At 36.2% G+C, this 15737-nt stretch overlaps 2 protein-coding genes across 3 annotated transcripts; one reads left to right on the top strand and one right to left on the bottom strand.

The window, feature by feature from the left end:
• Positions 1–1246: 1246 nt before the first annotated feature.
• Positions 1247–4499, top strand: LOC107890881 (kinetochore protein SPC25 homolog). Of its 2 annotated transcripts, none has more exons than XM_016815468.2 (8): positions 1247–1515; positions 1599–1664; positions 1804–1950; positions 2644–2754; positions 3335–3424; positions 3502–3624; positions 3752–4026; positions 4115–4499. In XM_016815468.2, the coding sequence occupies exons 1-7, from the start codon at positions 1347–1349 to the stop codon at positions 3994–3996; spliced, it is 951 nt and encodes a 316-aa protein (XP_016670957.2). In that variant the 5' UTR covers positions 1247–1346; the 3' UTR covers positions 3997–4026; positions 4115–4499. The 2 variants fall into 2 exon arrangements, with proteins under 2 accessions (XP_016670957.2, XP_016670956.2); XM_016815467.2 differs by having other exon boundaries at positions 4093–4499.
• A 5706-nt stretch (positions 4500–10205) lies between these two features.
• Positions 10206–13143, bottom strand: LOC107890882 (short-chain dehydrogenase TIC 32 B, chloroplastic). The gene is made up of 8 exons (XM_016815469.2): positions 12556–13143; positions 12218–12449; positions 12051–12130; positions 11355–11508; positions 11179–11257; positions 10990–11077; positions 10783–10829; positions 10206–10640 (listed from the first exon to the last, which is right to left on the bottom strand). The coding sequence occupies exons 1-8, from the start codon at positions 12767–12769 to the stop codon at positions 10458–10460; spliced, it is 1077 nt and encodes a 358-aa protein (XP_016670958.2). The 5' UTR covers positions 12770–13143; the 3' UTR covers positions 10206–10457.
• Between the last annotated feature and the right edge of the window lie 2594 nt (positions 13144–15737).

Below are 15737 nucleotides of genomic sequence, written 5' to 3'. Positions count from 1 at the left end.
TATAATATATTACAAACTTAAAAAACGGGTTAGGTCGGATTAAGTTTGGGCTTTGAATGTTTAAGCCCAAGTTTAACTCATATTTTAAATGAGACATTTTTTTTTTGTCGAGAAACACTTTTTAAGCCTAATATTTTTGCATAAACCCTTCTATAGATTTTCTAGCTTGGGTGGAAACCAAACCCTTAAATAAGACTAGGCTTAACCCATGATATAGCCTTGAATTATATGTATTTCGAGTTTGGGCCACCATTAAGTACCTACAACACTCAATCAGATGTTAGGACCTTCAATGACACAATTGGTCAATTTTGATCTAAAAAGTGAATAAAAATAGATACTCACACTTATTAATTTGGAAATCTAAAATTGAGTTAAACTAATAAAAAGTCCTTTAAATTGCTTAAGAACAAACTTGTTAAGTAACACAATAAGCCTAATTTGACATATTAAATTACGACATATCAGCATCGTGAACTCAAATATTATATAGTAAATGTTAATTATGCAAATACAATTAATTTTCTCGCACCATATTAGGAGGTAATGGAGCCAAACACGAGCATAAAAAATAGCTCACAAGTTGTTTAATTTGAGGTATTCAATAATTTGAAATATGGTTGAGAGGATATTTATTGTTCCAAAAAATATATGGCATGTTAACAACACCACTTTATTATAACATAAAAAAGTTGAATCGTAGTAGCATATTGCATACTTCATTCATATGTAAAATTGAGATGATCTATATTTCGAAGAATACATGTAAGAATGAAATATTGATAATATTAATGATACGAATTCAGATGATGATGAACTCAACCAAGGACCGACATATAATGATAAGAAGCCTATGTTAAATAATAAAGAGGGAATAACTCAACAAACATGGTACACTAAAATAATTAAATAGAATTACATATGATGTTTATTTTTACTTTTTGTTGTTTTTATTAATAATTGTATTATCATGTACTTTTTTGGATTAACATAACATAACATATTTGTACTACCAAAGATAATATAAAAAATTACGATGTAATTACACCTTATTAACCAAATACATTTAGAATTTTTTTTATAGTTACAAGAGAATGCAATTACTCTTGATCCAAAAAAATCTATAGCTAAATAAAATATTTGAAGAACCACGTGTCCTTGTCTCAAAGGCGTAGTATGAAAATTTTCAGTCATACTGATCAACTATCGCTAATTTAAAAAGGGGGGGGGGAACAATTGATACAACAAGCAAAATAAAATAAATAAATAAAGGAAAAAGAAATTGGCGGGCTAAAACTAATATCGATCCCCTTTTCTTTCATTCAAATCGAAGGCCCCTCTCGCAAATGGAGATCGAAACAGCGCAATCTCCGAAGACGAAAATGGAGTCCCTGAGATCCATCTGCGACAGAGAGGTTCGGGTCCATCAACAGAACCTAGATTCTTTTACGGCCTTGTTTCCCACTTCTCTTCATTTCATCAAGGCCCTGGCGCAGGATGCTGCTCAAGCTCATGGTCATTAATCTAACTTCTTCTGGTTTTATGGTTTCTTCTCTTTATCTGAATATTGGGGATTGTCTTGTTATGCTATGTCACAGTTGAACTCGCAAAATTGAAAGCTAATTTAAGAGAAGCCGAAGATGAGCTTGTCAAAGTTTTAGCAGGTATCATTGCTCTTCTATTTTCACCTTGTTTCTTGGATTTGAATTTATATCAATTTATTATGAATTTGAAAATAGAAAGTGGAAGTAATGGTGGTTTTTAAATGGTTTATAAATGTTTTTTCAACGTGTTGCTGTATAGCGAAGACCCGTAAAGAGGCAAAGCAGATGGCTACGAGGGACTCAATATCTGCTATAAAAGCTAGAGTAGAAGAATTTAAAAGAACCGTCCAAGTACAAAAAGCTAGGAGGGATGAGTTAGAATCAATTATATCTCAAGAATCTCTAGGTAATTGTATACTCTTGTACGATGGTTTAATGTTTATGGTTCACAAACTATAGTTTTGCATTTCACATTCTAATTATAGAGCTTTCATGACGCACTTTGTCATTGTTATTCTTTTACGCTAGTTATGTGGGACTAGAGCTATGAGAATATTATTTGGGGGGGGGGGGTTCTTTTATAATGGATAATGCATATCATGCATTGTGATCTTGGTGAAGACACATGGTCTTTAGGCTGCTGTGGATATATTGGCATTGCAATCGTACTACTAAGTCTCCGTTCGTTGATGAACCTGCTTTCTTCCCTCCCTTCTTTACTGAAGTCTGTATTTGTACAATTTTATTGTCTTGATTCTTTTGCCTCTGATTTCTTATGCAAGTATTGGTAGTCTGAATCTGTACAACCTATGAGTGTCAAGGAATAATTGTGGTATGAGGAGCTCTGCTAATGCAGTTATTTTGGATCATCATGCTCTTTAGATAGTCCAATTAACCTGCTCCGCAGAGAGCAATTACCAGAAAACGTATTGCTTGTGCTATAATTTACTGGAACAAATGGATTAATGATGTTTTCCTTTTAAATTGCTTCTTGTAAATTTGTTTAATTATTACCATAACCTTTATATTGCAACAACTCTCCGAATTTACTGCTTATTTTGTGCTTTCTTTTTCTCTCTCTTTATGGTATTACCCACAGCTTTGGCTAAATTTGAGAAGGTGAGGCATGAAATCAAAGAAAATGGTGAAATCCATGAAGCTATTTCATGGTACAATCGGGTTCTTGGTTTTCAGATCGAAGGTGGTCATGGTAAGGGAGGTAGTTTTGTTGCTTGACAGATAAAATCATGGTTTTCGGTATCGTACCAGTACTAATACCGGCCGATATGTAGGTTTTAGTCTTAACCAGTACGAATTAGTATAAATTTTGTTTTAAACAAAATTTTATTGTGTTTCGGCCCATTTGGACCGATATTTACATATACCTTTCAACTTCAAGGCAGCAGTTCTAATTGATACATGATTTTGATATTTTAAACCATTTTTATTTATTTTTATAATTACATTTAAAAAATATATAATTATTAAATTAAGTTATTGAACCAAATTAATTATTTTATATTTTATATTTGCATAAAAATATATTTTTACATATGTAATTAAGGAATATTTGCATATATATATAAAATTTTATTAAGGCACTAGAAATTAGACTATAAATATATATATAAAATATTGATAAATCTGATACAGTAAACGAAAAGAAATTGGTATTTGTACTTACTAGTACCAGAACAAAAATAATACCTCCATTGGTAGGGTACTAATAACTTTTCTTAGAATCCTTTGATTCCTCTGTTGTTATTGTCACTGGCCATTTTTTTTTCTAGGAGTGAAGTTCACATTCAATGATATGAATATAGAAAATCCAAAGCAAGAATATTCTTTGATCATTCGACATGCAAATGATGGCTACTCCTGTAAGTAATATCCTTATGTGGTGGCTATATTCTGAACGGGTATTATTATTTATTTCTTTTCTTCTCATGATCTTAAGTGTTGGATTGCGATCCACCCTTGAATGGCATCGGAGAGTTGATTAATGAGTTGAACAGAACAAATGGCTTATTCAAATTTGTTAGAATCACGAGAGAAAAGTTTCAAGAAGCGGCAACTCTTGGTATGATTTTGTTGTACTATTTTATCCTGCATGCTGGATGCTTAAATTTGACACTGCTCAATTCAAGGGGATAGTTCCTTTTTTGTTGAATCTTAATAAAATTCTCCCATAATTTATGATTCATCAGGATTGCAGCCTCAATCAACAAGTTTTCGTCAGGGCTCTTCTGCGATCTCTATGTCTTGTCCGGCTTTGTCAGTTTCAACTGATATAAGTGAATCTTCCACGAAGAAAAATGAGCATCGCGTGCCACTTCAAGAAGTAAATAGGCAAGTCGAGGAAGTCAACTATAGAAGTAAATCTCCGTCCAAGGCAACTGAAAATAAACTTTATGATGGAAGATTCAATAGATATTCCAAGAAGCCAAATTAGATAATTTATTGTCGGCCTCCTCTGCTTGAGGTATTATTTCCTAACTTCCATATTGTCTGCCTCGTTTTTACTTTTTGCTGACTGTGTAGCACATAGCTTTGTATCTGTTTGGCACCAGGTTATGAGTAGAACAGATCCAGTGTTGTTTTCTTTGAAGAATATGTCTGGGGATAGTAGCCAAAGGGGAAGGATTTGGATAGCCAGGTTTCCTACTTGCAAGAAACCTGGGAAAAAGTTAAAAAGTCTGATGCATTGCTAACAAAACAGCAAATTGTTTCCATAACACCTTCGATGCTCTAAAATTTGTCAATGTATGGAGATCGTGGTACGTTGGGTGTGGCTGGATGGAGTTTGAGGTCTAGAGTATGGACTGTCAAACTTGGCCTGGTTTTCCTTGCCTTGCTTTCCTACAAGATTTCTCATGCTTTACGGTTGAAGGTGTGTCTTACATATTGTTTTCAAGGAACTTCTGTCTTGAAGTAATATGTTTATCCATTGGTTTTCATCCTTCTGGGCTGGATATGGGTATTATTTTATGGATGAAGTGAGTTTTCCCTTTTTTTTTTTTTAGATTTCGTTACAAAACCTAGGCTCCCTTACCTCCTTTAGCAAAGGGGCAAGTTCATAAATTATGTAGATTAAAAAGGTATCTGTAGGATCATGGGGCTAGTGTCACGGGCCACAGTTCAAAGCCCATGACCATCGCACCAAATGCATCCAATGGAGGTCTATTGCTCAGATGGGGATCATTTGGCCCACGAGAACTGGCCCGATTCAATGAGATATTGGAGAAGCCTATCAGATTGAAGCCTGGTTGGCCCGATAGCGAAGAGATGGCAACTTAGGCTAATATGGAAACATGATCTTAAAAGATATGATATTATAATCTTAGAGATCTTAGATATGATATGGAATCTTATAAGATATTATTTTATAAGATTACATATCTTATCTAAGATATGTAATCTTAGAAGATATGATATTATATTCTTAGAGATTTGATGGTAGGTAGCCTTTAATCTCGTCCGTCGATGTAAATGTATCTTGACCGTCGGTTTTGGGGGAGCTCAAGTATAAATAGAGAGCCTCCCCCTCATTTGTACTGACTCCATTCATTGTTTCATTATTCTTTGTGAATAAGAGAATAGAGAGCATTTACTCAAACACTTTGTGTGCGTCCCTTTCTGTTGTTCTTTATAAGCTTCTTTTGGCATAAGTTTGCTTCTGCTGTACGAGTTGGTGCCTTGGAGGAGTTCTTAAGGAATCCTCATTCGAGCAAAGGCTGACTTGGGCGAGTTTGGACGAGCGAATCGCCTAAGGCCGCACGGATCGCGAGACGAAAGGTCCAGCCCTGTGACAAGTGGTACCAGAGCTAGAGTTCGAACCAAGAAGTATCCGAGCTATTGGTTCGAAGGCACCGTTGGGATGTCAAGAGAAGAGTCTGAACAAAGGTGGGCGAGGAAGTCTTTGAGGGAGATGTTGTCGGCTGTTGAGGAACGCGTGGGGAAACTCGAGGAGCCCATGGAAGACGCCAAAGAGTCGAGCAATGCGCTTGGGGAAAGCATTGATGACTTGAGGGAACAGTCAAGGGACTTTGTTACCGAGTGTCTCACTTTCCACAGGGATAGTGTGCAAGAGTTGTTAGATTCCCAAAGGAAGAAGCTGACGGAGAGGAACAATGCTCTCGAAGCCATGATGATGGCTTTGAAGGAGGAAACAATAGCCACGACGAGGGCTTTGAGCACAAGGATAGAGGAGCTCGAGGGAGAGTTAGCCTTGTGTCAAGCAGCCGTGGGGAAAGGAGTGTCAAGTGCAGCACTCAGTAATGGGGATGTCCCAAAACCGAAAGAGTTTGCGGGGACAAGATCTGCATGCGATGTGGACAATTTCTTGTGGAGGATGGAAAATTACTTTCGTGCCAAAGGCATCGTGGATGATGCGGATAAGGTACAAACTGCTTCATTATTTCTTATTGATATTGCGCTTTTGTGGTGGCGAGGTAGGACCACAGATAAGAGGCAATGTGAGATTGGAACATGGGAGAAGTTCCAATGCGAGTTGAAGGGACAGTTTTACCCAGAGTTTGCCGAGGAAGAAGCTCGGGCAAAGTTGCAAGAAATAACGCAACAGGGCACAGTGGGGGAGTATGTTCGTGAGTTCAAGGAACTCATGCTCCAAGTTTCGAATGTGACCGAGAGAGAAGCAATGCTTGCTTTTCAAGAGGGATTGAAGCCGTGGGTCAGACAGGAGGTGGAACAAAGAGGTGTCCAAAAGCTGTCGGAAGCCATGAAGGTAGCGGTATCCGTGGTTAAGCTTGGTCTAGGGAAAGACAAGCTTGGGTCTTTCAAGTCCGATGGAAGGGGCGTATGTGAAATGGATCACAAGGAAGATAGTGTGGATGGCAATGGCAACGGCGACAATGGTGGTAATGGGAAACCACGAGTTGGGAAGAAGAAACCCAAGAGGAAAAGAGAAAAGCTGAAATGCTTTCTGTGCGATGGTCCACATATGTTAAAGAAATGTCCGATAAAATTCGCGCTTAGGAAGAAGCCGGTGGGTAAGGCCTTGAGACTTGGTTCGAGCGCAAGGGGTGTTGAACCTAAGGAGGCCGAAAGCGAGAAGAAGCCAGTCGAGTGCTTCTTATGTCATGGTCCGCATCGGTTGCGGAAGTGTCCGAGGAAGTCTGTTATCGATGGGAATGATCGAGCAGATACGGAGCCCAAGAAGCTTGGTTCGAGCAAAGGAAAAGCCGAAGCCAAGAGGGCAAAGAGGAGCAAGTCTGTCATCAAAGGAAACGATGGAGCAGACAAGGAGCCCAAAAAGCTTGGTTCGAGCAAGGGTAAAGCCGAAGCCAAGAGGGCTAAGAGGAGCAAAAAGAAGCGAGTAAAGTGCTTCTTGTGCCGTGGTTCGCATGAGTTGCGGAACTGTCCAAAGCAAGCCGGAGTCAAAGGAAAGGCAACGTCTGAGCGTGGTGAGTCGTCGGAGGGGCTTCCACCCAAGGAAGAGGTGAGTTTGTCATCGAACTTAGTAGAGAAAGTTGCGATGAAAACAGAGAAGCTGGGACCAATGAGGCTCAAGTTGAGTGAAGCGTCAGAGTTGGCCGAGTCGTCGACAAGGCTTCCACCTATGGGAGAGGTGGGTGGTGCATCGGACTTCAATAAAAAGGAAGCGATGCATGTGGGACAGTTGACCCGAGTAAATGCAAAGGTACATTCGAAACACTCTGATAGTGTTTTGCATTCTAACTTGTGTACTTGGCGAGAACGTAGGGGCCCTTTCGAAGTTCTTGAGCAAGGAGGCCAAGAGACTGTGGGCAAAGCGAAGCCAAGTGTCGTGAATCATGAGGATTCTGTTCGAGGGAAGTTAGAATGTGGGCAAGGGAGTGACATAACTCCTTGTCGTCGAGATGTACAAACGAGTAGGACGGATCGAGTTAAGAAGCGACGGAAGCTGAGGCAAAAGTCCCAAATAAAGGGAAAGGCTAAGGCGTCGAGACGAGATCGAGACGAATCAAGTCAGTACCATTCAGAAGTCGCAACGAGGGCGTTGCGAGAATGGGTAGGGGAGAATGTCACGGGCCACAGTTCAAAGCCCGTGACCATCGCACCAAATGCATCCAATGGAGGTCTATTGCTCATATGGGGATCATTTGGCCCACGAGAACTGGCCCGATTCAATGAGATATTGGAGAAGCCTATCAGATTGAAGCCTGGTTGGCCCGATAGCGAAGAGATGGCAACTTAGGCTAATATGGAAACATGATCTTAAAAGATATGATATTATAATCTTAGAGATCTTAGATATGATATGGAATCTTATAAGATATTATTTTATAAGATTACATATCTTATCTAAGATATGTAATCTTAGAAGATATGATATTATATTCTTAGAGATTTGATGGTAGGTAGCCTTTAATCTCGTCCGTCGATGTAAATGTATCTTGACCGTCGGTTTTGGGGGAGCTCAAGTATAAATAGAGAGCCTCCCCCTCATTTGTACTGACTCCATTCATTGTTTCATTATTCTTTGTGAATAAGAGAATAGAGAGCATTTACTCAAACACTTTGTGTGCGTCCCTTTCTGTTGTTCTTTATAAGCTTCTTTTGGCATAAGTTTGCTTCCGCTGTACGAGTTGGTGCCTTGGAGGAGTTCTTAAGGAATCCTCATTCGAGCAAAGGCTGACTTGGGCGAGTTTGGACGAGCGAATCGCCTAAGGCCGCACGGATCGCGAGACGAAAGGTCCAGCCCCGTGACACTAGGCGTTTGTACGCATGACGGCGTATGTTAATTCTTTTTCCTACATGTAAACTATATGATAAAGAACATTTCTAACTCAAGATATTGGAAAATAAGGCAGGTAAAGAAATTAAGGCTGCTTGAGGGCATCTAATGTATCATCATTCTTCAACAGCTGATATTTAATGTATTACTAGCCTGTTCTGCAGTTCACACGCAAGGCATAAAAACCACTCACAAATTTTATGGACCTTAGGTAGACCAGATTGAAGTGCTTGATCATACCAAATTGTGCCACTAACCTGATAGGTCGAGCTGATGATTTCTAAAAGCTTATAGCAGTGTTAAGTGTTAATATTTTGATTGTATCATACCATTTTACAATTCCAATTGTCTAGATGATTGGCAATATCATTCATTTTAACTTAAGGGATCTAGGTTTATATATTCTTTTACTAGAGGAATTAGGAAGTGTGTATATCAGAGATCCAAATATCTGAGTTTGTCAATTATTATATTTGCTTTCTTCGTGAACTTCATTAAATTTCTTCGTGTGCTTAAAGTTCGTAATAATATATTTGGCTGGTAAATATTTGATCCTTATTTTATTTTCTTACTAGTTGGTTAGTGGGTTTTACACCCGTGCTTTGCTTAATTTGTGCTATTGTTATGCAAAAAAGTTGATCTCTACATAGTTTTTTTAGAAAGTGGAAATTTCATTGATATAGAGTTACGATTTACAAAAATTGTATAGAATAAACGTTATTGCACAATTCAAGTTTAAACATTGGAAATGAAATTGTTAGGAAGAATAACTATGAACCTCAAAAGAATTAGCATCTACGAACCGAACCGTAAAATGGTCATGGAGGATTAAATTGAAGGTTGAATGGATGATTCTTTCAAATAACATTGTTATCCTCTCTAAGGACAAAGGAGAATGAATCATGGTAATCGGTGTTGTATTGATGTTGGCCATACTTGTTGGGATGTACCGTTTCAACCCACCACTAATACGAAGTAGTATAGATTCTATCTCAATCAAGATATTAGTGCTTTTTTACTGTATGAGTGTGTTTAGGTTTGTTTCAGCCAATAGTGACTTGTATTAATGCAAATTTATATCAATTGGTACAAAATTTTGAAAATTTGAAAATTTGAAACTTTAAACTTTAACTTTTAAATTTTTTTATCTTAAACATTTTAATTTTTTAATAAATACATTTAAAATTAAATATAATTAATAAATTAAGTTAATCAACCTAATTAATAATTTTAAAACATATATTTACGTATAAATACTTTTATAGGTTGTTATTGGGATATATTTACATGTATATATAATATATAATTTATTAAAAAAGCTAAAAATTAAAATATAAATATATTTGAAAAATATTTAAAAATATTAATAAACCCAAGGTGATATACTAAAATACGATTCGATATATACAAATCGGGTGAGTTGAGACGTGCAACAACATTTAGGCAATCGAATTCGAAAATGACTTTACATCATCCTCTATCTTTAGCCCTCAAACATGCCACACACATAGTCAGGATTGATGGATGAGGTCGTCACTAGGTCCAAACTCCAAACAACCATTGACAACATTCTCAAAATGGTCTCATTCAACAACCCTAATACCGTACAATCCCAATACCCCAATACTATTGTAATACATTATGAGCAAAAAACCGAAAAGAGTTTTGTTTTTGTTTATAAATTTTTATCTATAATTAATTTTGTAATTATCTTTTTTCTCAAATAGAATAAATAATTTATTTTTGAAATTTGAAATTTATCTTCAAACAAGGTCTAACTGTATAAATAGTTGTCTATTATTTGTTAATCTTGTTTTACTTATTCACAACAACTCCAAAACTTAGAATGGTACAATGCAAATAAGGGTAAATAATTGAAAAGCTCCGTTAATACAATGTAATTCGTATAATTGGGTAAATAAAACTTAATTGAAAAGTACACTTTATTATGTAATAGACAAATAATCCTGTAAAATGTATTCTGTATTTACAAGGGATAATGCGTAGAATTATTTATTGTTGATGGAAATTATATATGAAAAATATGAAATACCACCTTCCTCCAGACAACATTGTGATGGTCTTCACCTTTGAAACAGATAGTACCTCATATTAAGCACAGTCGGACAATTCTTGCATCATCAACATTTATGTACAACTTGAGGATTTTAGCGAATCTAACAAGGTGTTTGATACAAACGTCGACGGATCAAAGCTCGGGTCTGCCTCCAAAGCCTTCGTGCCTCCGATTCGTCATTGGCTAAGACTGAGCAGTTGCTCTCATTGCAGTCTACAAAGTATTTCCCGCTCATCCCTTCTACTTGTGGGCTCAGTGCTACATAGCAGCTAGTGGATGCACCCTGTATTGTTTCACATTATATATATGACACAAATACGCAGTTTAAATGCAAAAGAAATAAATGATGAAAAACCTCTTCTTCTTCTTCTTCTTTTTTAGTTTGGGATCATAAAGCAGACTGTAAGATGTAGAGAAAGACAAACCTGGGATGTAGACTTGAGCAACTTGGAAGCAATGAAAAAAATAGAATCTGTATATTTAGAGATTAGCAGAAATCAGGCTAATGTGTTATATTTTCTCTATTTCCAGACTGCAACTCTTTGTATTTGTATATGAAGAAGAGTTTTATGAAAATCAAATGGAGAAGGAGAAAACAAAAACTTGGATTACAAGAATGTGGAGATTCTTGCCTGTAATAAAGCCTTTATGCGCTCTGAAAATTCCGGTCTTAACGATTCCTGGGTGTACGGCATTAATAGTTACATTTGCATTTTTGGCCTGTAAATTTTGTAAATTAATTACAAAAATGAAATCAAGAATGGTGTTCCAAAGCTTTTGGCGCCCCAGAGAATAGGATAATAGAGAGATTAAAGAGTGACCTTGAGCTGTTTGGCTATTTCTTTGGCATGCAAAATGGTTGCTAGTTTGGATTGAGCATAAGCACGTGTGCCATTATAGCTGCAAGTGCAACACCAGCAGTATATAGGAAGTATTAATACTGCATTAAATAAAAGTTTTAATGTAGAGATGTTTTCATGTGGTTAGGTTGAAGTACTTGATAGGGTGGAGCATTTGGTTGAAGTGGAAACAGTCTCTTCCAACCCAGCTGTGAATTACAGAAGAAAGGTTTATGATTCTTCCTTGGATGCCTGTCTGCTCTGCTGTTTCTATCATCTTTTCTATCAACATTTCTGTCAATAAATAATGTCCTGCCAATACCAAATTTACGTCAAACATTAATTCAATGTTATGTTGGTTAACAATGTGATTTGATGCTATTATCTCCTTTCATTTCACTCACACATGTTTCTATCTATACACTCTTAATTCTTCAATGGTTGTTTTTAATAATAAAAAAATCATACACTAAACATGTGATCAATAAAGAACGAAAATTAAGCCTCAATCGATGGTTTAAGGAGTTAACAAAATTTTTACAAATGAAAGAAATCCCATGGATTAAGGAGTGGGCCAGAAATTATGTGGGTGTTGGGGGGCGAGAGAAAATCTTCAACCTGAGAGAATTGGCCCGGATTTGAAGGGGACCCCAAATCTACCAATGATAGTTAATTATGTAATGAAATTTAATATTAATTATATGCTACAGTGCATTAAATACAAATCTATATACTAAAATATTATTGTATGGGTGGAATAAAAAAATAATAGTAATAGTTATTTAAAACATTGCTTTCATAGAAAAATAAATTGAGTTGGTGTAATTGATAAATTAAATGAAAGAATACATTACCAAGGTAATTTGTTGCAAATGTCATCTCAAACTTGTCCTCGGAAAACTCCAATTTCTGAGAGAATATCCCAGCATTGTTTCTGCAAAATCACGATCTTACATGATAGTCAATAAATTGTTGGAAATAAATTGATAGTAAGGAATTTTGAAGGATGTAATGTACGGACATGAGGATGTTAAGGGGCAGCCCTAGAGCCAGGAACTCATTGCAGAATCTCTTCACTGAAGCCAAAGAACTAAGATCAATCTCGCATAATATAACCTCTGCATTTGGATTATCCTTGCGAATTCTCTCCTTCAATTCAGCTGCCTTCTTTATGTCCCTCGCGGGTATCACCACTGTCACTCCTCTCTTCGCCACCGCTCGGGCTGTCTCTGCTCCGATGCCCGACGTCGCTCCTTCAACACAACCCATCTTCTTCCATTTATTATTGTACAAAGACATAACATTACAACAAAAGAGTTCAATTCATTGGTTTTTTCTTTTCTTTTTAACAGTACTAACCAGTGATAATAGCCGTTAGACGTTGAGAGTCGACCAAGTAAGAACAACTGTGTGCAACCTGTTCAGCTGTTGATTTAGAGCCATAACCACTGGGGCCTACAATGCCTGCTAAGTACCTCAGTGTTTCCTTCATGAGGGTGCCACAGTTTAAGCTCAGAATCTCAAAGCAACAAGGCAACACAATAGCTACAACCAACATATATATACTACACATAGTTTGTATACACAACCCAACCCTTAAGGACTTTCTTTCCCACTTCACCCACCACACTAACTTTCTACTCTCCACAATTAAACAACGTTGATTTGTGAAAGTTTCCTTAAGTTTTTCATTGGAATAATGATTGGTTTCGTAGTGGTCAACTTTGCTATGGCTTATGTTATGAAGTCTCGAAAACCCAGTGATGACATACCAAATTTTGACTTACGAATTATTATTTTTTTAATTTTTTTGAATTTGAGTTGTTGGGATATCTAATAAGATCATAATCTACCCATTAAGTCAGAAAATCATGGATTTTTCTGAAATTGAAATATATTTGTTCTTTAAACACGAGATTCACCCAGGTGATGAAAATACTTCATTTAATTATTAAGTTAATTAATGTGACAGAGAAAAAAAACCAAAGGGAAGAAGAGCATAAGTGGAAAACAAAGAAGCCATATCCCTTAACAATGACTCAACTTTGCTACTAGAAAAGCAACTTTTCGAGGTTGTTTCTCTGGCCTAGGTGGGTGATTGTTTTTGTATTGTCGTGCGTTTTGTTGGCTTTGGACTCACTCATTTTGAGATAAAGGCAAGTATAGGTCGAGCCAATTGAACACGTATGTTCCCTTCCACAGGTAATAAGGATAATTCTAATCATTGCCAATCCAAATCCAGTGTCCTTTTTAATGTACTCGACAAGTCTTATCAATCTTTTCTTTTATTACTCTTTGAGCTCTCTCTCAGTAATTAAGGGTTTGTATTAAACAAATAAAAAGCATGAATATCTCTTATTTGAGAATATAATATTGGTACGTACAGTTATAGTGTAATAAGAATTAGCAGTAAGTTTCAGAGGCTCATATTATATATGATTCCAACGTTGAAAGGTTAATGCTAAATCCTGGTTTATTACCATGGGAACAGAACCCATTTTAAAAGCTACAGGTTTTGATGGAATTGATTAAAGTTTCAGACTCACATGTGCACAGAAAATATTCAATCGATACCAAGTAATAATTTTTGGACAGCAGTAACGCATTTCTACGTTTTACTACCAACAAAAAGGGGGAAAAGTAGATCAAATTTCAGACAAAAGTGGTGACTTTTTTCTCTCCCGTGTCTCCTTTTGGTCTCCAATAGGCAAAATTACTATCCTTCACTTTGAGAAATGATGGGGGATGTTGGGCAGTTGAAGGAGTAAAAGAGAGCAATGAAGTTGACTCCTCAACGATGGAATTTGTAACATGGCAAAGCCAAAGGGTCCCATTGGTTTCCCAACCTGCAGACACCACACCCATTACAGTGCAACTCGTTTGAGAAGCACTTATCTTGGTTGCTTCACATTCCATTCCTTGGCTTCATTCTAACACACACATGCCATGCCCAAAACAAGTATTAAAAGGGGAAAGGGACCAGACAAAAAGAAAAACATTTGATTGCGCTGCCCATGGTTGAAAAATATGCACGCTTGGCTGCAATCAAATTCAAAGGCATGTTTAGATTCTTAGTTCTTGCCCATTATCCCCGCCCGAAAAACACGGAAGCCAAACGAAAGGGCACCGATCTTGTTTAACTGCTACGGATTCTATGACGCCAGGCTTCCTTCTTATATATATATAAAATTCAAAATTATAGTATATACTATACACCATATATATAAGGTTAGTTGATAATTGGATCGTGTTGATTTGATATTGGTCTGTAGTCGAGAAGAGAATGGAAAGCTCCATAACAGAAATGAGCATCTTTCTTGCCTTGTCTTTGATAAGTTGACAGTATTGCCGATCCATCTCTCTGACAATGTCTCTAAGATAGCTCCTCACGTCCATGTCCTGTCTGTCTATATCATTTGTTTTGTCTGTTAAGGGGAAAGGTGCGCACATGCGCCTTTTATGACCAAATGCTAAAAGTGACAATTTGAGACAACAGATACTGTAGCTATACATTTATGGTATTGTATATATAACCATAATGGTCACGCACCAAAGAGTCAGCTTTATTTTATTTTTTTGTTTATGCGATTTGGTTGTAGCTGTTTAATGGGAGATTATACCATGGACGCATCAGAAAGTTATTAGTGGTTGAGCCCAAATCTGGGGAAGATATCAAGTTTGGATTCCTCTATGATTTAGTCATGAATTTTTAATGTTTTTAGAATAGGTATCAATTCAATTATTATTCTAATTGATTTAATCACTATTCCAATCAATTTTAATATTTAAATAAATAAAATTAAGAAATTGATAAAAGATTATAAATGTTAAAAGTGAAAAGGTTTGATCTTCTCTTTCCATCTTTCATAATTTTAATATAAAGAAAGTCTAGTCAAAGGTAAAATCTCAGTTTTGATTCACGGGGTTGATCATCAATGCAAAGATAAATTTTAATATTTTGTGATAAATTTGTTATAATTAACGACAAATGTCTAGCAACCAATCTCTTTTTGCCTTATAAATGTCGTTAATTATTCCCCTTCACGCCTAGGATTTAATTTACCAATACTATTAAGAATGAAAGGGACTTAAATATTCTAGCCACTAAACAGACAAACCAAGTTCATTCAGACTAGATCACATATCCATATAATACTGAATTGCATACTTCGACATACACAACCACATTATTCGTCACAAATATTAGAACCAATCAAACAATTAAATTCTAATTGATAGAACAAATATTCCAAGCTATCAAATATGGACCCTACATTCAACAAACTTAATTAATATTTGTAATTAAAAGAGAAGGTATGCAAATACCAAAGAATAAAAAAATATTAAGAATAAATTAGTAGAATTAAAACATCGAAATCCCTATGAAAAAGAGTCTAGCAACGAAAACGCAAAAGTATATGAAAATAAAAATAAGACCAAAGATTTTGAAGTTTATGCAAAAGTATCTTATTTATAGGTGTTTGAGTGACCTAATTAGCGCTTCTAATCATGCTTGGATATCAAGAATTGAAAGGAATCAA

The sequence above is a fragment of the Gossypium hirsutum genome, chromosome D09 (genome assembly GCF_007990345.1).
Source record: "Gossypium hirsutum isolate 1008001.06 chromosome D09, Gossypium_hirsutum_v2.1, whole genome shotgun sequence".
Taxonomy (NCBI): Eukaryota; Viridiplantae; Streptophyta; class Magnoliopsida; order Malvales; family Malvaceae; genus Gossypium; species Gossypium hirsutum.
Note: the sequence above shows the minus strand (reverse complement) of the source record. Positions and strands in the feature narration are given on the sequence as shown.